This window comes from Aquarana catesbeiana, linkage group LG05 (assembly GCF_042186555.1).
Source record: "Aquarana catesbeiana isolate 2022-GZ linkage group LG05, ASM4218655v1, whole genome shotgun sequence".
NCBI classification, from domain to species: domain Eukaryota; kingdom Metazoa; phylum Chordata; class Amphibia; order Anura; family Ranidae; genus Aquarana; species Aquarana catesbeiana.
The window spans coordinates 208,735,304-208,759,224 of NC_133328.1; the positions used below are offsets into that span (position 1 = coordinate 208,735,304).

The 23,921-nt window shown below is 43.9% G+C and overlaps 1 protein-coding gene across 1 annotated transcript in view; it reads right to left on the reverse strand.

Annotated features, from left to right (window-relative positions):
* Positions 1 to 2,151: 2,151 nt before the first annotated feature.
* Positions 2,152 to 23,921, reverse strand: part of LOC141145980 (mediator of RNA polymerase II transcription subunit 1-like) — a 122,642-nt gene continuing 100,872 nt past the window's right edge. The window contains exons 13-16 of the mRNA XM_073632765.1: positions 13,418 to 13,616; positions 8,553 to 8,648; positions 8,271 to 8,379; positions 2,152 to 2,767 (exon numbers count right to left, since the gene is read on the reverse strand). Of these exons, the coding sequence (XP_073488866.1) occupies positions 2,152 to 2,767; positions 8,271 to 8,379; positions 8,553 to 8,648; positions 13,418 to 13,616 (1,020 nt within the window). The remainder of the gene's footprint in view (positions 2,768 to 8,270; positions 8,380 to 8,552; positions 8,649 to 13,417; positions 13,617 to 23,921) is intronic.

The window sequence follows — 23,921 nt, forward strand, 5'->3', positions numbered from 1 at the left end:
ACTCTTGCCATCCTAGTCATGCATATTTGCTGCAGCAAGAAAGATGGGTTTTAATGCCCAGCTGCTGCACATGTCCACAGTGGTAGGAGGTTGTGTTCCAAGAGCACGCTTCCTGCAATCTAATGGGGCTGTCGCCAACAGTTCACGGTCAAGGCTTCTGATCAGGTGCCAATGGGACGGGCTCACACTCACGTGACCCCTTTGAGAGCCAGTCACACCAGTCACATAATATAGAAGCCACATTGCCTCCTTAACATTAAAGGGCCACCGGGAGGTGGGTTTAAAGGGTTAAACTACAAATGCATAGGATTTTTAGCAATAGGTTGGAAATGTTCCAGTTGAACAGTAAACATAGGTTGCCAATTGTAATATTGTGCAACAATCATTTTCCAGAGCATACAGCACAATCACCTAGAAAGGTCTGCAATGAACTGTTTGTTACCACAAAATAAGTGAACCTGTGCTCTTTTTTTAAAAATGAAACAGAAGTGCTGATGCCGTATTGTTTGTTTTTTGTTTTACCAAACTAAATCCCTGCACCCATAACTGAAATGTGACTTTCATATTGATCCCATTAACAATGCAGAACAGAGCAGTTTCTTTTTCTAAATTTAAATCAGGAAATATAACAATGGTAGGGGTACTTTTACGAAGCAGTTAATCTGATATTTAGCAAACAAACATTCTCTGCAGGTGAACCTTTCAGGTTCATACATATTACAGTGGTTGATTCCGCACCAGAAATTGCTTTGTGAAAATTACCTTCACTGCTTTATAGACTCCTAAGGGCTGGTTCACACTGGGATTGCACATTCCCATGCAGTGCGATTTTAGAGCTAATTAATGTGAATGGGCTGCAAATGGTACTGAAATGCAGAAAAAGTGTGTGTGTGTGTGTGTGTGTGTGTGTGTGTGTGTGTGTGTGTGTGTGTATTTTTTTTTTTAAAGAAAAAAAACAAAATCACACCAAATCACATGGGACTGCAGTCCCATGTGATTTGGTTCACACAAGTGCACTGCATTAGTGATCTGCATTTGGTCTACTGTTAACATAATATTTGCACTCACACACAGATAAGGCCAGTGCATTTGAACGTGGTACAGGAAAAACACGCAATAACGCGCCCGTCCTGCACCGCGTTTTGGTGTAAACTGGCCCCTAGCGTAATCCTTTAATATAGGAATATAAAGGCTGATACAAGCCCTGAACATGCCCAGAAAATAGCCATTGAGGATTGTTGTGCTGTATCTAGCCAAAGACCCCTCCCTGTGCAGTTGACACAAAAATGTGGAATATTGACTACATTAGATATGGTGGCTGCATTTGTTTTTGTTTTTTTCTGGCCAAGTACATTGCTTCCAGTGTAGAAAGATACCAGTTGATCTGTCAGATATTGAGTTTCTGTAAACTTACTGAAATATCAAACAAGGTTATCCGCCTTTACAGATACTCTACAACCCCTCCTCCCCCATGCAATGGAGAAGCCATTACCACCCCAACCTAGAACTGACCTTTGCAGGAAGGAGCAAAAAATATTCCTGCTTACCAGCCAGCCTTCAATGTGCTCCTTGCTGCATAGGCCAGTTATAACTTGGGGTGGTTGCCATTTGTTTGTACGGTTGACAATTGGTGAGGGGGGCACTGGATATCTTTGCTGCCATTGTGCTTATGCTGGGTGTCTAGTGTTTCCCTGTACCTTTTAAAGGAGGCATGGGCTCCCTCCAGGCATATCTGCCCTTAATCTATCAATTATTTTTGTGCTCAAACTCAGGACACTCTCAAATTTATAGAGTTAGGACTGCAGTACACTGGGGTGCCGTGACGTGGCCGCTGCAGCTTACGCATGTATTTACAAATGTGTGCAAAAAAAAACCCCTTGCTTTTAACATAAACTGTAAGACAGGACAATTCGGTTTGTTGTAGGCTGGTTGGTAAGTAAGCTGGGAATTTTTATTTGTTTGACATGCGTCACCATTCCATGTGCTTCTTGCTTCATAGGCCAGTTATAGGTTGGGGTGGTTGCCATTTGTTTGTATTATTTGTAAAATTCTAAGGCTTGGTTACCCTTATGTGCCAATAAAACCACAAAGCATTAATTTTTTATGCATTACTGTATTTAGAACATCTACAGGAAACAAGACAGCCTTTTCTCAGTAGCTTTCATCAATTTCCAGTTCAGGAACAGATCGAGGTATAGCATAACCTGATACACTCATGCTGAGTTCTTCTGCTATGCTTGAGCTTAGCTCTCCTGTGATACTAGAGCTTGAATCCTCAGCCATGTTAGGACTGGGGACTTCTGCCATGATAGGACTGAGCTCCTGTACAGTAATAGAGTTCCGATCCTCTGTAAGACTTGAGCAGGACTCTTCAGCAAGGCTAGAATTTGGATCTTCTACACCAGTAGAACTGACTTCTGTAATGTTATAATAGGCTTCTTCAGTAAAGCTAGAATTCGTTTCTTGAGCAGGACATGGGCTAGACTCGTGTGAATCAACAGAATTAATGGCGCCATTGGTTTCAGGGAACAGCTCCTCATTGAGGTCATAGTTTGAGCAAAGAAGAACATTTTTGCCATGAGTGGATCGCTTTTCTAGTTCTTTGTTGCCCACAGGATCACTTAAAGCTTCAGAATGGATTTCACCTAAATTTGGGGAAGATACACCTTCATCACCTTTTGAGCATGAAGATTCCATTGTTTCACCTACTTCGTCTTTGTACGCCTTCTTGAAGATGGTTCTCATAGTGATGGGAATTGACATACAACTGAAGAATAAAAGATGAAAGAATTTTAGGATTAAAGTGATTGTAAAAGCCATTTTTAGTAGTTAGGCACACATTTAACCCCTTGAGCGCCCTATATGTTAACCCCTTCCAAGCCAGTGTCATTAGTACAGTGAATAGCATTATCACTGATCACTGTAAAAATGATTTGGTCATGAAAAGGGCAAAATCTTCCAGAGTGGAAGTGGTTAAAGCATAGCTCATTAAAAAAAAAAATGAACATATATAATTTTTAAAAACCATATATGAAATTCAGTGCTGTGTTTCTCACATACAAAGTCTTGAATCCTGAATCATCATTTTGAATTTAGGAGTCAGCTGTCATTTCCTGATCACTCAGTCAGCCCCCTGCTGAAGTGTCACTGCCCATGCACTAGATTAAGGTGTTGTTCACATCTGGCAATTTGGGGGTCACAGGCTGAATCTCATCGATTCTGCTGCATTTTCAAAAATCGCACTGCAAATATGGCAGATACACACGCCCTTCATTTTTAATGGAACCTTTTGACGTGATTGTCACGCGACAGAATTATGCGGCAATCCGCATCACGCAAAGCTCATCAACCAAAAAGGAAGAGGAGCTTCTTGTGGGCAACAAGCTTTATGCAATGCAGTTTGCCGCAATTACTGCACCACGTTTGAGGTGCCATTAAATATCTCTCTCTCTCTCTCGTAATTGTGTGCAATCAAAAATGGTTATTGGGTGATTTCTTTGAAGCATTAAAGTAAATGTAAAACTTAAATGTAATTTAGTTAATACAAAAAGAAGCACTCCTATGGCCACATCCGTATAGGAAATTTGGTAACTAAAGAAAAAAAATGGGCAAAAAATAGCCCAGGGTCGGACTTTAGAGGCACATTGGACAGTATTAGATATAAAAATATTTTATTTATGACAATACATAGTACAGACAGAGCAAAAAAGAATTAAAAGCGTATAATGCACTCTAAACATAATACATGACATGATCACATGCATAATATACATAACAGTGAGCCCCTGTGCGTCATAAATAAAATATTTTTATATCTACTACGGTCCAATGTGCCTCTAAAGTCTGACCCTGGGCTATTTTTTTAAATGTCATTTACTCTGCTAATACTGTTTTCACCTTTTTGTATCCTTCTCTGCATAACTTTGCTGCTGAACTCCTGCAGCCTTTTTGCAGCCATTACCTGTCTCAGTACATGTCCTCCAGTGGCAACTGCATGGCATTTCTCAGAGTGGCTTTCCTGATAGTAACAGTGGAAAATGTGTAATGTGTATTAAAATGGCCATCTGTGACAGGGAAAGTGCAGGGGACCAGTTGGGAGGCAGGGACAGAGATTTGCCAACCTGGACTTTCATGGTAGGATCACCAGGTATTATTTCAGTGAAAGATACAGATTTAAGAAGACTGAAAACACACTTTGTTAACTACTTGCCCACTGGGCACCCAAACCCCCTTCCTAACCAGACCAATTTTCAGCTTTCAGTGCTGTCACACTTTGAATGATAATTACTCAGTCATGCAACACTGTACCCATATGACATTTTTCACACAAATAAAGCTTTCTTTTGGTGGTATTTAATCACTTAAGCCCCGGACCATTTGACTGGCCAAAGACCAGAGCACTTTTTGCGATTCGGCACCGCGTCGCTTTAACTGACAATTGTGCGGTCATGCGACGTGGCTCCCAAACAAAACCAATGTCCTTTTTTCCCCACAAATAGAGCTTTCTTTTGGTGGTATTTGATCACCTCTGCGGTTTGCTATAACTATCCCCAAAAAATATATAGAAAAACATTTTTTTTCCTCAGTTTAGGCCGATACGTATTCTACATATTTTTGGTAAAATTGCAATAAGCGTTTGATTGGTTTGCGAAAAAATTATAGCGTCTACAAAATAGGGGATAGTTTTATGGCATTTTTATTAATAATTTTTTTTTTGTACTAGTAATGGCGCCGATCAGCAATTTTTATCGTGACTGCGACATTATGGTGGACAGATCGGACACTTTTGGGACCGTTCACATTTATACAGCGATCAGTGTGATTAAAAATGCATTGATTACTGTGTAAATGTGAATGGTAGTGAAGGGGTTAACCAGGAGGGGGCGCTGCAGGGGTTAAGTGTGTCCTAGGGAGTGATCCTAACTGTAGGGGGGATGGGCTACATGTGACAGGACACTGATCACCACTCCCGATTACAGGGAGCAGTGATCAGTGTCATTAGGCAGAACGAGGAAATGCTTGTTTGCATCAGCATTTCCCCGTTCTTCCTCTCCGCGAGACGATCGCGGGTATCCCCGTGGACATAGAGTCCGCGGGACCTACGATCACGCTTGCGGCAGTGTCGCGCACGCCCCACCGGCGGCAAATTTAAAGGGACATACCTGTACGCCCATTTGCCTGTCCGTGCCATTCTGCCGACGTAAATGTTCGTGGGGCGGTCGGCAAGCGGTTAATTTTGTTAAAAAAAAAAAATGCATTTTTCTTTTTCCGTTATAAAATTTAGCAATTTAGTAATTTTGCTTCATAAATTTTGACCACAATTTATACTGCTACATATCTTTTGTAAAAATAACCCAAATCAGTGTATATTATTTGGTCTTTGTGAAAGTTATAAAGTCTACAAGCTATGGTGCCAATCATTGAAAATTGATCACACCTAATGTACCGACGGCCCATCTAATTTCTTGAGACACTAAGAAGCCAGGAAAGTACAAATACCCTCCAAATGAGCCTTCTGGAAGGTAGACATTCCAAGGTATTTAGTTAGGCTGGGTTCACACATATGCGAATTGCATGTGGATTATACCGCATCCAATTTGCAGAACATTTGAAAATATGTTCATTTCAATCGGTCTGGTTCACATATGTGCGTTGCATCCGCACTGCACAAAAAAATGTGGGCGTTTTCTAGGCAGTACGGTGCGAATTGCAGGCACATAATCTGCAATGGGAACGCATCTGATTCGCAGATGTGTTCCGTTATGAACACGAATGCCCCCCTCGCTGCACCTCCCTCCTCTATTAGGTCAGCTAAACTGCAGCTACGATGGAAAGGAACCACTCAATGAATAGTTTTTCTCTTTGCAGGGAAACCGGAGCTGCAATTCGCACTGGACTAGTGTGAACCCTGCCTAAGAGGCATGGTTGATTTTTTTTCCCCACAATTCTTTGCAAAATGAAGATGTTTATTTCTCACAAAATGTTCATATTAACAGGTTATTTCTCTCACATGGCATATGCATACTTGGAACTAGACCCTAAAACACATTCTGCTACTCCTCCGGAGTATGGTGATACCACATGTGTGAGACTTTTACACAGCTTGGCTACATAGAGAGGCCCAACATGCAGGGAGCACCATCAGGTGTTCTAGGGACATAAATTACACATCTAATTTTCTGACAACCTATAACACTTTTGAAGGCCCTGGAGCACCAGGACAATGGAAGCACTCACAAAATGACCCCATTTTGGAAAAAAAAAAAAAAAAAAACGACAACAACCCAACGTATATTCTAGGAGGCATAATGAGTCTTTTGAACATTTCATTTTTCTCCACGTTTTTGGAAAATGTGGAAAGAAAATTAAAAATCATTTTTCTACGCATTTTTTGAACATTTTTATGGCACCGACGAGGATCCACTGATAGGGTGGCACTGAAACAGTTACTGATGGACACTGTATCAGCACCAATGAGCACTTTCGAGCACTGATGGGGCACATATGTGGCACTGCTCTGCACTTAGAAGTAAAAAACCTCAAGCAGCTTCATATGCTGCAGCTTCACCCTCTCATCACACAATAGGTGTGAGGAGGGGAGAGAATAGGACATGACGCCAGTTTGTTGACAGTGATCGCTCCGTTCAATTGGATGGAGGAGCGATCACGTGGTAAAGGGCCACTGAGACGGGCCCTTTTCCCCGATCCGCGACGTGCTGGGTCCTGAGAACCTGGTGGTCACGGACATTCCTGGGGAAGCGCGATTCTGGGAGGACGTCATTGTACGCTCTCCCAGAATTAGTCAGCCTGCTGTAGCTGTCATTCACCTATGGCCCGCTCGGCAAGTGGTTAATTGCATTGAAATGTTTACATTTGATATTTGGGGCATTGGGTTTACATATACTTTAAGTATGCAAACCAGTGCTCCATTAATAATGTGATCAGGTTTTTTTGGTTTTTTTTTTTTTTTACACTCGATTGTTGTTACAGTGATGATCATTGTATCAGCAATATTTTGAACTGTCATGAATGAGTTACATTCATAATAGCTGTGATTTACAATTTTGTGCTGTGATTGGCCCACAGCCATCACATGGCACACGGTGCTGTGATTAGTCCAGGTACCACGTGACACCTGTGGGCCAATCACAGCATTACTATAGGAATCACAGCTGTTATGAACAAAATTAATTCCTAACAGCTTTGTTGACATTGTGTTTGCATGATCCCGCGGCCGCTTTGTAATGGGAGCCGAAATCCACTGTGTCCAGTGAACACAGCAGACATGGGAGCGAGGTGCCCATCACCCGTAGGCAGGATTACGTACATGTGCATGATCCTGCCTGCCCGTACCCCCCTGCTGTAGTAAATGTACTGTGGCCAGGCGACAAGTAGCTAATACCAATTTAAAACGGTTTACAAACATTATATTGCAGCTTACCAGCATTAGTTTTCTTTTCTAAGCTTTATTTCTTCTATTTTTGACCTGGTGATCCTGCCCGTTTTTCAACAGAACAAGTTGTCCCGCAGATGTATCAGTTAGAGCCAAGATCAAGGAAACTGCTATGGGGGGCAGAGTGCACTACAGTGGAGGGAGGAGGGACGGTGACCAGAACACCGCTTTGTGGGGGTGGGGGCACAGGACAGTATGTGTGTGTTTATGGGGGGGGGGGGGGTTTGTGGACACTACTGTGGAGGGGTGAGGGGCAGAGGACTACTACCATGGGGAGGCAGAGGACACTGCTTTATGGGGGGGGGGGCGGCAGCGGACACTGTTGTAAAACACTGTGTCAGTTAAGCCACCTGCTTGAGTACAGTTTTTAAAACTTGTGTTTTTTTTTTTTTGTCTGTCATGCCTTAAAATTGTGCACACTTGTGGAATGGCGCCAAACTTCAGTACTTAAAAATCTCCATAGGCGATGCCTATGCCTAAGTTTACATGTTTAGAGTCGAATAGAAGGTCTTGTGCTAGAATTATTGTTCTCGCTCTAATGATCGCGGCGTATGTAACCTGTGTGTATCTGGCTCTGATACCAGCCAGTGCCTCACCAGCCACTGGCCTCACCGCACATCCTTGTATCCTATATTTCATTTGTACAGCCAGCTGTATGCACCTGTGACTCCCAAAAGGTGAACTATGGGTGTATTTTAGGTTACATGCCCCAATACGCCCATGTATGTGAGACCTTAGAGTAAGATCCATTTATGACTAATGTATATAGTTTTGCATTTTTTGTCTCTACAAAAAACATTACATATTCAAAATTTACCTTTCCAGAATCTTCACAATACATTCACTGTTGCAAAGTAAGGGAGGATCAGAGGAGCTGGTATACAGGGTGCTCATCAATTTCCTTGAGCTCAAGACTTCGACCACAACTGCATAGAACAATTGAACAAGTTTACTTTACAACATGGCAGCACGAACAGCAACAATTGCATGACATTTTATACAGAAGGAAGAACACAGCTTTTACTTTACAACATGGCAACATTTAAAAATATAGAAGACATTTAATTTTTTGGTCTTCCATAGATATACAAACACATACCACATGAAAGACTTCCACCACTGGGATTCTGAAATGAAATACAAATTTTCAAGTCTTTTTGCAGGGAGACCTCGAAGTGAAGCATGCCTTTGTGATCTGCAGGAAAAAAAAAAAAAAAAAAAAAGTACCTTATAGTTGAGGGCCCCAAACCAGTGGCTCAACTGAATCTTCATTGTCTCTGATGATGCTCATGGCGGACTCCCCACAGGTGATCAATACCTGCCAGTCTGAGTCCATATTGCCCAATATGCTATCCGTAAAAGGGCCAGTTCACCTTTTCACAAAAAATGAAAAAGGTAAACACCAAATAACCTGGCCAACCCTCCAGACCCCGCTGCACATAGTGGTCATAATGCCTTGGTTTGTTGTGGTTCCAGCTTCCCAGATAGAGGGAGGACAAGAGAGCCCTGGAACCACAAAGGGCGGACCAGTGGTGATGCACATACTGTGCCCGGTAAAAGTGATCAGGTGGCTCTGTAGTCATCTAGATTAGTGGTTCTCAACCCTGTCCTCAAGTACCCCCCCCCCCCCCCCCCCCCCCAACAGCCCATGTTTTGGGAATTTCTCTTAGGATACAATAGATAAAATAGCTGTCCAAAATACCAAACCATTGACTCTGATTTAAAGCACCTGTGCAAGATAAAGGAACAACCCGCAACCATGGCCTGTTGGGGGTACTTGAGGTCAGGGTTGAGAACTTCTACTAGAAAAGCCCAGATCCTGCAGGGAAAAAAAAGAAATCTGTAAGCTTATTTTCACCCTTTGATTGACTTGGCATGACCTGTGGAGCATGCCACACTATTGGCAGTCAAAGGGTTAAACAAAGCCAAGAAGATTTCCCTTACTTCAATTTCTTATATTCTTTAGCATTTATTGATTTTCAGTGCAATTAGGTAAAAAATGAAATACTGTATAGCATTTTTTTCCATTTCCTTTAGAGCCAGCAGGTGGAGCTCTAGTCTCCATGTCACATCACAGACTTGTTAGAAACATGTTCTAAATCAATAACTCAGTTTTGAAACTGGAGACAGCCAGGCAAATAGCATTTGCATGAGATGGTGAGCAATAGCAGTCTACAATATTCCTCTCGTAATATATTTTAAGAAAACGTATACCTGTACATTTACATCAGATTAGCAAAGGTTTGTGTCTTTAGGCCTTTCTTGATGCCTTTCCTTCTTAAGAACCTAAGAATCTGTCTTTTATGCAGATACTTTGGTTTCAATGCTTTTTGGGTTCCTTCACACTGGTGGCAATGCCTACAGCCCTCTGAAATGCAATCCACTGTGGATTTATTTTCAGAGGGTGGCATAACAGCGGCTGTCAGGCATTAAAATTGCCCTAGCCTCAAAGCTTAGCATCATGGTCTGTGTACTGCCCTGTCAAGCTATAATCTTAGTATTCAGGAGGGTAACCGGGAGGGCAGTAAATTCACAGGTCAGCCATCTGTTGTTCTGGACTTGAAACAATCATATATACAAGATAAGAGTTTAATGTGGGGTTGTACCGATACCAGTGCCGATACCGAGTACTTGCACAAATGCTCCCGAAACCGATACCTTTGCGGTGCAATTTGAGCCCCTACAAAAATAATGGTCTCAAATTGCACTGCAAAGAATCATGTGCAAGTTGAACAGGAATGCGGTGTAATTCGCATGCAGCCTCCTCCACTGCATCTGTGTGATCTTAGTATAAAAAAAAAAAAAAAAAAAAAAAAAAAAACAGGGAAGCACCATCTAAGCAGTGCAGCAATGAGCAAACAGTTTATTAATAAATGCTATCACAACTCACATGTTAAAAAGTACATAATATACACTTGCATGTCAAATCCAAAATCACGGCTCACAGGGCTGGAGGAGATTTAGGAAGTTCCGGGACCCCTGTGGGTATAGGGCGGAAGTGATGTCAACTGGGGGGTGGACTGCCTATACGTCTCCTCCAGCCCTGTGAGCACTGCAAGCAGCCGTGGTTTTGGATTTGACGTGGAAGATATATTATGTGCTTTTAACATGCAAGTTGTGATAACATTTCTTAACCTCCTCCCACCTAGGCACTACATATAAACTGCCGGGTGGGCATTTCTTCCTTCTGAATGAACGTGTCCCCAAACATGCCACATTTTCGATCAGCAGGAGGGCTCTGTGATTGGCCCTCCTGATCAAATGATGGATGTGTCCAATCACAGCCATCATGTAATGTAAACAGTGCCATTGCCAGGCAATCGGCTCTCCTCACATGAAGCCTGTCAGTGAGGAGGAGAGCAGATCTGTGCTGCAAGCTGGGGATTAGTGTGTATGAGCTGTTTTTTACAGCTTTTTACACACAGATCACCCAGCTAGTGTCCCCAAAACTGTGTCCTGTCAGTGTCCCCACATAGTGAAGAACACCTGTCACACATCTGTCCCAGTAAAATTATCTGTCCCAGTGATCATCTGGCGTACCTGTCCCAGTGAACATCTGTTCCAGTAAACATTGCACACATCTGTCCGTGATCATCTGCCACATCTGTCCCAGTGGTCAACATCTGTCACCCATTTGTCCCCCTAATCTGTCAACATGGCTAAAAAAATTATTAAGCAACAAGGAGGCTTTCCATATACTCCAGAGTTTTTTTGGACAAGAGTAGCGGGGAACTCTCTCCGTCAGACTTGGATAGCGAGTATGAGCCAGTAGAAAACAGTGGCTCTGAAATGGAAACTGAGGAGGACAGAACCCTAACAATAAGACTCAGCAACCTTAAAAAACGTGATAGGTAGTCAGAAAATGAAATGTGCAATTTATGCCTTTAGAACGCCTGACGGCGCTACTTGAATGTTGGGCCTCTGTATGTGGTCAGGCTGTGGAAAGGTCTCACACATGTGATATCGCCATACTCAGGAGTAGTGGAATGTATTTTGGGGCATAATTTTTGCTATGTACATGCTATGTATAAGAAATATCTTATAAATTGACAACTTTGTGTAAAAAAAAAAAAAAAACGAACAAAAAACAAATTATACATTTTTCATTTTCTTTCCACATTTTCTAAAACCTTGTAGGGAAAAAAAAAAAAAAAAAAAAAAAAAAAAAAGAATTTACAAAACACTTATTACGCCTCATAGAATTTACATTGGGGTGTTTGTCCTCAAAATGACCCCATTTTTTAAAGCAATTCCACTGTCCTGATGCTCCAGGGCCTTCAAAAACGTGATAGGCAAGTCAGTAAACTAAATGTGTACTTTAATGTCCCTAGAACACCTGATGGTGCTCCCTGCATGTTGGGCCTCTGTATGTGGCCAGGCTGTGGAAAAGTCTCACACATGTGGTATCGCCGCACTCAAGAGGAGTAGCAGAATATATTTTGGAGTGTAATGGAAAGTTTACCGATGCCATGTGTGAGAAATAGCTTGTAAATATGACAATTTTGTGGAGAAAAAAAAATTCCAAACAATTGTGGGCCATTTGGGGGGTATCTGTACTGTCCTGACATTTTAGGGCCTCAAGAAATGATAGACAGCCAGTACATCAGGATTGATCAATTTTCAATGATACGTAGCATACCTTGTAGACGCTACAGCTTTCACCAAACCAAATATACACTTTAAATATACACACATCAGGATTTTGTATTTTTACCAAAGACATTTAGCAGAATACATTCTAGCCAAAATTTATGACGAAATTTGAGTTTATTGGATTTATTTTAAAACAGAAAGCAGAAAATAGTTTTTTTTTTCCCCCAAATATTCACTCTTTTTTCACTTATATCACAAAAAAATAAAAAACCCAGCGGTGAATAAATACCAAAAGAAAGCTCTATTTGTGTGAACAAAATTATAAAAATGTAGTTTGGGCATAGTGTAGCATGACTAAGTAATTGAGTAATTGTCAAAGTGCTAGAGCACAGAAAGCTGAAGAATGGTCTGGAAAGGAAGGGTGTGAAAGTGCCAAGTACTGAGGTGGTTAAAAAAACAGTTTGCCCATTGCTGCACCTCTTAGATGGCGTTTCCTTGTCTTTCTATACTGGGACCAACACAAGAGCAGTGGGGGAATATGTTTGCGATTCGGACAGGAACTGCACTGCATTCCTGCTCAAATTGCATGCGATTCTTTGCAGTACGATTTGAGCTCATTAATTTTGTATGGGCTCAAATCACACCGCAAAAAGTATCAGTATGCGTACTCGACAGTAAACAAATGGTATCTGTGCAACCATAGTAGGCTTATCCAAGGTACTGACCTGTCAACAGTAAATGGCTTCAAACATGCTTGGGACAAACAGATCTATACTTAGACAAAAAAAAAAAAAAAAGAGTTTCTGCCATCATTTTTCTAGTGTGCCGTTACACTTCTAGGAGATCATATAATGCATACTTCTGTTAATGTTTATTTAATTGGTTAATTTACTGCCATCTTGTGGTTGTTTTGGTTATTGCACCATCCTTTTCTGTCTTATTATCTGTGTCCTCTACCACTTTATTATGTATTTCCTGTTCCTGCTTCACTGTCTTGATGGCAGATAAGATGGCAACTTCTGTATAGGCCTCATGCAATCTGCTCACATCTGGGAAAACATTACCATGTTTTGACCTTCAAATACCATCGGGTATCGGGACCGCTCTGTGCAAAAAACTGCTTCACAGAACTTTTTATTTTAATAAAAAAAAATTGTAAAGCTTTACAATCACTTTCAGACTTTTCTTGAATACTCATTTGCTGTATGCTTATTTTAGGTTTAAGACTCGGGAGGGCTGAAGCCAGATACAAATTGGCAACTAGCATTTTCAAAAGAAGCTCAGTAATGGCAGCCCTTATATTTCTCTCCTGACAGGTGTACGGAGTCTTTTTCTGGATAAGGGTTGTAATGAGAAGTGGACCATACTTACCTTTAGGGTTTATTGTAGGAGATAAACAGCTGTTGAGCAAAGTGCTGTACGCTGCTTGACATCGTAAAATATCCAGGATAGATGGAACATGACTTGGGTGTGTGAAAGGTATTTTGCTCACCAGTGCACCCATCACAGCACTTTTATTCTCACATCTACTGGTCAGTACATAACAATGGTCCATACAACCTGGAAGAGACTGATAAGGAAAGAAGCTCATTCACATAATACTTACATTCAAATAATGATCTAAAATCACCAAAAAGTCATTTAACCCACTCCGGCAGCTAATCCAAACAGATCTACAGGAAGAATATTCTTGACAGCTTAGAAAACTCTTGCAATTGCTAGTATTTACTAATCTAAAAAGGTGCCCACGCACCGTTGCTGCACCAGCCATTGACATCTTCGGCTGGTGCTCTTCCTAGTTCTAATGTTTGGCCATTTTAATTGGCCAGGCTGTGATACAGTCATTCCCAGGAAAGCATGGAAATTCACTGATCTCATCAGATACCAAAATTGTACACCAAGCATGCACAGCTCCGGACAGGCTGGCAATAGTTGATCTCTTCTGTATGGAAGGAAAAAAAACACACACACCAGCAAATGTTTGTTTTTAAATAAAATTTGCACTTTAACAGGACACTTGGGACACACATTTGGTGCTAAGCTTTGCCAAATACATCAAAAGGCTGTTGGATTGCGTTTGTACATCCAGCTATTCTCTGTAGTTCATGACTAGTTGTGGGCAAAGGGGAACATCTTTCTCTGAGGTATTAGGCCCAGTTCACACAGTTCACACTGGTGTGACATGCACTCCGACTTTTAAGAGCACGTCACATGACAAGTTGCGTCCCCATTAAGTCCAATGGAACCGTTCTAATAGGAGCGACTTGAGTCGCTCCGATGTAGAAAAAGGTTCCTGCACTACTTTTGGTGCGACTTTGGCACAACTTGCGTTGACTTCTGTTAAATAAGGTGTATGCAAGTCGTACTGAAGTCATGCTGGGATGTTGACGCAGAAGTCATGGCAGTGTGAGCTGGGCCTTAATAGTAAACCATTAATCATTTGATTAATGCAGCCAGATGTTGTAAAGCGGAGTACTGGAAACAAAAGTAAGCCCTCTCTGTGGCCATGTGAATAGTCAGAATCAATAAAATCAGATAAGTGTAATATCTCCTCTCTACCAGCGGGGGGTAATCGTGAGAAATTTTGGAGCACAAGTATAGGTCTGGAGCTGAAGTGCAGCATAAGAGTAGGGCCAGCATGATGGGGTTTTTCCCTATAAGGCTATAGCAAGGTGGGGGTTGTTAAGAAAGTGATACAGTTGGTAGGAGGGTCAAGTATCAGGAGAGATATGATAAGAGGTAGCCATTGGAGGATCATAGGGTGGGGCAGGGTGTGGCTGGGTGGTCCTAATGGGTTGCTAGGTGGGTGTTGGTCTGTCAGTATTTTGGAATTTGGACAGCAACCGAGGAGATTCTCTGAGTGTTTAGCTGTGTCTGGCAGTTAACTGAATTAAGATGGAGGATCTTGACAATATGCTGGCCAGGATTCGCGTGGCGGCGGTTGCCAATGGACCGCAATGGCTACGTGATCAATTGTCTGGACTGTTGCTGGAGTCGGGGCAGGTAATTGCTACACCTGCCCCTATATTACACGCGCTAGGAGGTCAAGGCCTCCTGAGCGTTTGAGCCCTGAAATGACTCCGAGGGGGTGTCGCCGCACTGGGAGCCCAGTAATGGACCCTTCAGCTTCCGCAGCCAAGAGAACGCCTTCTCAGCAGGCTAAAGGAGCTGGGAGGAATCCTCATCACAGGCGTCCCCCGGGGGCAAGAAGTGGGTCAGCCACACGATCCCACCCCCCTTCTACAGCTTTACAGGACCATATGGCTGCCTCTGCGGGTGCTACGCCCGCCATTAGAGCGGCCCTGTGGGGCAGAGTGCGTTCACCCAGTGCTGGCCTGATGCCTGGGACGGCCGGGACTGTTAACAGGAGAAGCGGAGGTTACCAGAGAGGAGCCGGCGCCGAGACTACAACTCAGCGGGACATGCGCACAGCTTATGTCACAAGCCCTAGGCAGAGAGCGCAGTGGGGGAGGAGGAACTCGAGGGAGAACGGAGCGGCGGCCTCCGGTGATGTCATCGGCCGGCGCCTGTCAGCGGAGCGCAGTACGGGCGGGATACATGAAGAGGCAGAGCGGTCGGAGGGAGAACTGTCAGCGTCAGAGGAAGGAGAGGAGGGGGCGGATGCCGGCCCAAGGAGAAGAGAGGATGATCAGCTGCAGGGATCCGGAGTGACTGCTGAGCGGTCTGGGCAGCCTGGTAAGTATCATCCATGTGTGTCTTATGTGTCTGCTGTTATGTCGTCTGTGTCAGATGTCAGTGCAGGAATGTTGTCACAGGGACAGGTACAGGAGAAGGGGGGCTCTGTGGCTGAGGAAGGACAGCGAACTATGGGGGGGATGCTGTGATGGGCATAAGGCAAGACGCTGCTGTTCCGGAGATAGCTTTGCAGGACACGGCTGTGAGGGGGGGTCCTTGCTAGGGGTGCCGTCGGTGGTGCCGGCAACGGCAGCCGGGATGACTGGTGTGGCTGGACTGCTACAAGCGTTCATGGCAGGTTTCAGTGAGGTGCTAGCCAGGTGCGACACAGGGACAAGTGCGACTGGGGTTGTTTCCACGGCGTCTAGTGCGACTGGGGTTGTTTCCCCGACGTCGGCACGGACAGCTGCGCAATCTCCGATAATTTCATCAGGGGATGTGGCCAGCCAGGGCTCGCCTGGGGGGCTAGCGGGAGGGGTATCGGTGACGTCCCCCCAGGAGGGGTCAGGGCAGGCGGTGGTGGCTACGTCATCCGCAGAGGCATCATCGCAGAGCTCAGTCAAGGCGGCTGAGGAGGGTAAAAAGTCCACGGGGGACACCGAGGGTGTGTGTTTAGCGAACGCGGCTAAATGCGAAGTATATGTATGCTTTGAGGGACCGCTGGGATCTCACTTAAAATAGGAAGTGCGTGACAGGATTTGGAAAGGTGAGTATGTAGAGATATTCTCCCTGTTACCCCTAGAAAAGTTTAACCTGGACAAGGTCAAGCCGGATGAGAGTAAGAAGGAGGAAGAGGAGAAAAGGCGGTACCAGCTTATTTCCAGGACTTTTGGGAATTGGCTACAGGCGTTCAATATTCTTGCCAGTGTCATCGGCGAGAAGTCTCCAGATCAGTGCTCCGCGCTGTTTTACGGATGCTATTGGTGAGGCGCAGAGGGTGTACGGGGGAGTGTCCTGGTTGCGTTACGATGAACATCTCCGTCAATGCAAGGCGCTTAGGCCATCAATTAGGTGGGACCACAAGGATATCAGCTTGTGGATGAAGCTGATGACCCAGGCGAGGGCGACAAACACCCCCTTTTCAGAGGAGGCTGGTGGGGGAGCAGGAACCGCGTCGCCATCGGCCGGAAAGCGGAAAGGTTTCTGTTGGCAGTTCAATGAAGGGAACTGTAGATTCGGGGGATCATGCCGGTTCCGACATGAATGCTCGGGCTGCGGGGATCTCATCCACTTGCGAAATGCTTCAAACAAAACAAAGGTAAGTCTGGTGAAGCTGGCAAGAGGGAGGACGCCGGTGAAGGTGGAAAAACTGGCTCCATTCCTAAGTAGGTATCCTGATCAAACGGCGGCACGGCTTCTTTTACATGGTTTTTCTGTAGGTTTTAGGGTTCCTCCTGTCCCTGCTAATTTGTTGTCGGCACGATAGGAGGTGGCTTTGGGTAGGATGGCAGGCCCTTTCGAAACGCCCCCTGTAGCGGAGTTGGTTGTCTCTCCGTTGGGAGTGGTTCCCAAGAAGGAACCCAATTCTTTCCAGTTGATCCACCACCTTTCATATCCGCATGGTTTGTCGGTTAATGATGCCATTGACCGCAAGTTTTGTACGGTCTCTTACGCATCTTTTGACAAGGCGGTTAGTTGGGTTCGGAAGTTCGGCAAGGGGGCTCTTGGCGAAGACGGATATAGAATCGGCTTTCCGCCTTCTTCCGGTGCATCCCGACAGCTTCCGTTTGTTGGGCTGCATGTGGGAGGGTCATTATTTTGTCGATCTCTGCCTGCCTATGGGTTGTGCCGTATCTTGTTCACTTTTCAAAACATTCAGCTCCTTTTTGGAATGGGTGGTGAGGGATGTATCCAGTTTGCATTCCATAATTCACTACCTGGATGATTTCTTGGTGATTGGCCCTTCGACGGGCATGGGGTGCCATATATCGTTGGCCACGTTGCAATAAGTTTTTGAGTTATTCGGTGTACCTTTGGCGCATGAAAAAACTGAAGGGCCAGTCACCACGCTGAAATTTCTGGGGATTGTGATTGACACGGTGCGCATGGAGTGCCGGCTCCTCTTTGATAAGGTGGAGAACATGCAGGCAGCAGTGTCCTTTGCCCTCGGCAGCAACAAGATTTGCTTGCGTTCCTTGCAGTCATTGTTGGGCAAGTTGAATTTTGCGTGCCGCATTATGCCCATGGACAGGATCTTCTGCAGGCGTTTGGCTTCGGCCACGTCGGGGGTGAAGGCACCGTACCATTTTGTGCGTTTGTCTAAGGCACACAGAGACGATTTGCGGGTATGGCAGTTGTTCCCGGCACAGTTCAATGGTAGGTCATTGTAGATGAATGAAGTGGTTTCTGCGTGCGACTTGGAGCTTTATACGGATGCGGCCGGGGCAGTCGGTTACGGAGCAATCTTGGGGAGTCAGTGGAGTGCTGGTGAATGGCCGGACTCATGGCGCAAGGTGGACTTACTGGGTAATCTGGTGCTATTGGAGCTATTTCCCATTGTGATGGCGGTGGAAATTTGGCAGCAGGAATTTAGGAACAAACAGGTTCTTTTTCACTGTGACAATCTGGGGGTTGTACAGGCTATTAACAAAATTTCCGCTTCTTCCCCACCGGTGGTGCGTTTTCTGAGGCATTTAGTGCTGTTATGTTTGTGTTTGAATTGTTACGTTCGTGCTGTTCATGTGCCGGGTGTCACCAATAATGTGGCTGATGCTTTGTCTCGCTTAGAGTGGGACAGATTCAGAATGTTGGCGCCAGGAGCGGAGCGACATGGCAGGCCTTGCCCAGACCACTTATGGGACATCACATTCGAACGGTAACAAGGCTCATCAAGGATTCGGTGTGCACTGCTACGTGGACCGCATATGAGAAGGTGTGGGGGGAGTGGCTTGCACTCGAACGGGAGGTAGGTGGATGTGCTAGCGAGGGTGACTATTTGTGCTTGGTGCTAGAATTCATTGGCAGGAATGTGGAAGGTGGAGTTTCCGCATCCAAATTGGGTCAGAAAATGTCGGGCTTGGCTGTTTGGTTTCAATTGTCTGGGGTTGGGGATGTTACCAAGCATGCTTTGGTAAAACGGGTTTTGCGGGGCTACAGGCAGGGTAAGAACACAAGGGATTCCCGCCGCCCGGTTTCATTCAGCATGCTAGGGGCTATCATAGGTGTCATGGGTGAGGTTTGTTCCTCGCCTTACGAGGCTGCGCTTTTTAGAACGGCATTTATTTTGGCGTTTTTTGGGGCATTCAGAATTGGAGAATTGGTGTGCAAGTCTAAACGGGGTAGTGGTGGTTTGGACTGGGCTAATGTGGTGCTTAGGGGTGAAGTGGTGTCTCTTAATTCGCAGGTCCAAAACTGACCAAGGTGGAAAAGGTGCATGGGTTACTTTGGGGGAGGTAAGGGGCTCGCCCTTGTGCCCTGTTCGGGCAGTTCGGGAATGGTTGGAGGTCAGGGGCACGGACCACGGTCCTTTGCTCCAACATAGTAATGGGTTTGCATTGTCTAGGTTTCAGTTTGGGGCTGTTTTCAAGAAGTGTCTCCTGGCTTTGGGTTTTTCGACACAGAATTACTCCTCCCATTCTTTCAGAATTGGAAAGGCCACCGAAGCGGCCCGATGGGACCTGGAAGACAAGCTAGTGCGTCAACTTGGTAGATGGGAGTCACAACGTTTTCGACTGTATGTGCGGCCTCATCTATTGTGAGATTGGATAGGTAGTAGGTAAGCACGGTTAAGTGAGGGAAGGTGATCATGTTTTACGTGTGTTTCTGTTTCTTGTGTTTTTCTTACATGTTGTGGGTGTTCAATTGTTGGTTTCTTGTCGTGTGTTTTGGTGCTGGGGATTTGTGTTGTTTATGTTTTGTGTTACTTTACAGGTTCGGAATGTTTGGTGTGGATCCTGGGCCATTCTTACGTTTTCTGGGGGGCTAAGAGGGCTGAGGTTAGGCAGGATGGTCGTCAGTTGGGATTCTCCAGAGAACAGGTCAGGATCAGGTGGATCGGGGTCAGGGGCATGTTGTGGTCAAGGGTTCTTCCAGAATTCCACCATTATGCCAGGCTTGACAGGCCCCCTGACGTGCTTCTACTTCATGTGGGAGGAAATGATTTGGGGCTCCGGGCGTCCAGGGAATTATGCAGAGACATTAAATATGATCTCTTAAGATTGCGTACCCTGTTCCCGGACACAATTGTAGTGTGGTCGGACATGGTGGCCAGGGCCTCCTGGCGTTTGGCTGTATCTGTGGAGCGGATTAATAGAGCCAGGATCAAGATCAATAAGGCTGTAGCAACATTTTTTGTCCGCAACGGCAGTTTGGCGATTCGTCACAGGGAATTGGAGCAGGATCCGTGGTTGTACTTGAGAGGGGACGGGGTTCATTTGAATGCAGTAGGGATTGATCTTTGGTTCCTGGGCTTGCAAGACGGCATTCAAAGAGCTCTGTGGGTGTGGCGGGCCACCCAGTCGTAAGGTTTCACGCCGGGTGTCTTGGCAGAGGTCATAGGGTTTTTGAAGGCGGGGATAGTGAATTTCTTTGGAAATAGATGGGTTGGACCCATCTATGGTAGGGGTGTACCTGCCCTAATAAGGGCGGGAGTAATAGTTGGCTGTATTGGCTGGTGAATTTGCCTAAATTTGTCCCAGAGCTGGCGTAAAGCACGGCTGGGGGCGGTAGTAGGCGAGGTAGTGCCAGATACAGAAATTGAGCAGTCAAGGGTGCCTTCAATAATCCTATGCAGTTTTTTCAAGTCAGTTATTTCTTTTATTAAAGTTTTGTTATGGTATGTTTTTTGTGTAATAAAGAGGCTGCTATGGCCATTTTAACCCAAAAACAAGTTGTCTGGCTTAATTATTGTAATTTGGTAAGGTGGTAATTGGGTATTGGGTGATGGCATACAGCCAATAATGTGGGCAATACCCCAATCATGGTTATATTGGACAGCGTTTACCAATACCCCTGAGTAGGGAACACTGCTACAATGACCCAGCGCACTCTGCACAAATATAACTGCTTTCGATGGCTGGTAGGTGGCTGAGGGAGAAATCCTTCATCTTCCTGCTCCCCCCATTTCTTACAGCTCTATGCCTTCCCAACCTCCACTTTTTTCTCTTTTTATTAATGTTATCAGGCATCCCCCCCATCCCTTCTCTCCCCCGTTTTTATTACTCGCTTAAACCTGAAGTGACCTCCCTGCCAATTGTTCCTCCTCCTTACCTCTTGGTATTAGATGAAAAGCATGTACTGGAAAAAGACATAGACCTGTCTTTGGTAATAAGGACCTCCATTACCAAGAGGTAGTGTGCCTTTTCCAGTGTATGAACTCCTTTTTCATAATAAAAAAAAAAAAAAAAAAAAAATCACCCTCCTTAAAATGATCACATTAGGTTTGCTTTGCAGCCTGAAATAAAGACAGACACAGTTTTTGTTTTATCCAGCTGTATTTACTTAGTGTTATATCTTCCACTTGGATATAAGATACACTAACATGTCAGAATTTTTTTTAAATTCAAAAGCAGAATCACAGAGTTGGAAAAAGGATCACCCCCTCATAAAAATCAAAGTTACGCTTACCGGTAATGTCTTTTCCAAGAGTCTTTCAGGACAGCCACCTTTGAGACCTCGGATCCTCCCTTCTCAGGAAACACTGCCTCCACTAGAGCTTTAAGCTACTCGCCCCCACTGGCCCTTCAGGTTTTCCATGAGAACCTCTGGCCAGTCTAGGGAGACACAAGAACATATCATACCAACCTTCACTTTCCTGATGCTCTCACGTCCCAGTGGTGAACTGTTATTTGCTCAGCATGAAAAGCGCTTTCCTGGAGCATCCTGTAATGGGGTGTTTCTTTGCAGCAGGAAATGGAGCACTTGTCAGGATAGGAAGAAAAATGAATGGGGCAGAAAACACCATCAAATACTTGAGAAAATTCTGCTGCCCTCTGCCAGAAAGTTGGCAATGGGAAGAAGTTTTACCTTCCAACAAGACAATGACCCAAATCACACAGCAAAAATTACCACACAGCGGTTGAAGGAGAAAAAGGTGAATGTCCTTACATGGCCTAGTCCAAACCAAGACTTAAACCCCATTGAAAATTTGTGGATAGACTTGAAAGACTGCAGACCGGGGGGCAGGAGGCGGAGCCTAGCGGAGCAGACATGCAATGTTAGAGCTCCACACCGCTGAGGAGAGAAGAGAAGGACAAAGCGGAGCCTGCAGGCTCAAAAGGTATCCATTTGAACCTTTTTGCCCCAGGGAACAAACTGTGAAAGTTTGGGCAGGAAATATGGTACTGGGAGGAAACCGTGGCAGAAATAAAAATCACCTCACAAAGAGCTCACAGGCACTCACTGCAGCTGAAGCAGCTCCAGTCACCTCACAAGGTACAGCATCAGGGCGCTCTCACAGACAGAAAATGTCACAGCAAGACTCTCCATTTGAGTCAGATACAGAACAAATCCTCTCACAAACTTCTCCACAAGCCTCCTCAGTATCCCCAGTAATATTATTACAATTTGAAAAGATGCTTCATAAGGCTTTAAAACAAACCTCAGACCAAATAACAAAAAGCCTAACCAAAGAAATAAGAGAGCTGGGAAACCGCACCGCAGCCTTAGAAATAAAAATGGATGAAATTGAAATTACAACCCAAGAAAATATAACAGAATTGGAACAATTAAAAAAAGAGAATTTAATACTTCAAACTAAGCTCGAAGATTACGAAAATAGAGCCAGACGTTCAAATTTGCGCATAAGGGGAATACCTGAATCTGTGACAGACCTGCAATCTACTATTACTGCTCTATTACAAGAACTAAAGCCAGCTATCCCTATTGAACGTTTAGAACTGGACAGAGTACACAGAGCCCTCACAGCCAAAAAGAAAGATGGACCCCCACGTGATATAATCACAAAATTTCATTATTACAGAACGAAAGAACAAATACTAATTGCTGCAAGAGAAAAAAAGGAACTTAATTTTCAAGGACACAATTATCAAATTTTTGCTGACCTATCCCAACTTACTATTACTAAAAGACGATCCATGAAACTGCAACGCCACAACATTGTGTATCAATGGGGCTTCCCCTTTTCAGTCAGATTTAACTACCAAGGTACAATTTACAGAAGCAGATCAGCAGATGAACTACAACAAACCCTTTTAAAATTAAATCTGACAGAACCCACAAGCAGCAACTCTCCCACACGCAGAAGAATGGCATCATCTTCACCTTCAGGCAGCACTCAGAAAATTTCAGAACAAAATGGGAATCATCATTCTCACAAAAGAGGCCGTTATGCCACATCATCCATGGACCAAGAAGATTCAATGGACTGACATCCTAATTCCTGATATCTCTTCATTTATTATACTAAGAAATGGTTCTCTATAAAAAACCTATATTTATAACTGAATGTAACTGCATTCTGATAGTCACACACTGTGTGGGATCATGTTACATTCCAGTTATATTTCTTATTACTTCTGATTCATATAGCCTTAGAATATATAAGTGAAATAAGGAAATTCTTGTTCAGTTATATATTATCAGGTAATAACAATAGATTTATTACTTTTTAGGACAAATATGTTCAATAATCCAGAAGTAATGGAAGCTTTTTCTTTCTTTTCTTAAAACAAATATATTATTACCTAACTAGTTCCTAGAATTATGTTTTTGTTTATTCTAATCTGAAGCAATACAACCTCAATTTTATGAGTTAACATATCTAAACAGTTACATATGAATAAAATATGTAATTGTTTACTCTAAAAGGGTTAAAATCCCAAAATAATTCAAACTATCTTCATCAATATCAAAGTTATTAACAGTACCTTTCTAACTGAATTATTTAGCCTAGTGCAAGACTAACCATATACAACCACCCTGGAATAAATAATGTCAACAAAAACTATATTCTGCACTCCAATTAATGAAACATCATTTTGATGTCTTTTGACATAGCACTTCTCTCCTGTAAGCGGAAGATCCGTGTACCCCATTAGCCCTCCTCATTCTCCCAACCATATTATGTGGGAGTGTGATGAAGGCACTTATTCCCCTGAGAGAGATATTTATTCTCTTTCACGGGTAAATTGTGATTACTTGCAAAAAATAATTTATACAATGTATCATCTAATCTCATATGTTTTTTGTTTACTCTTTACTCCAGAATTCACTGGTTTCT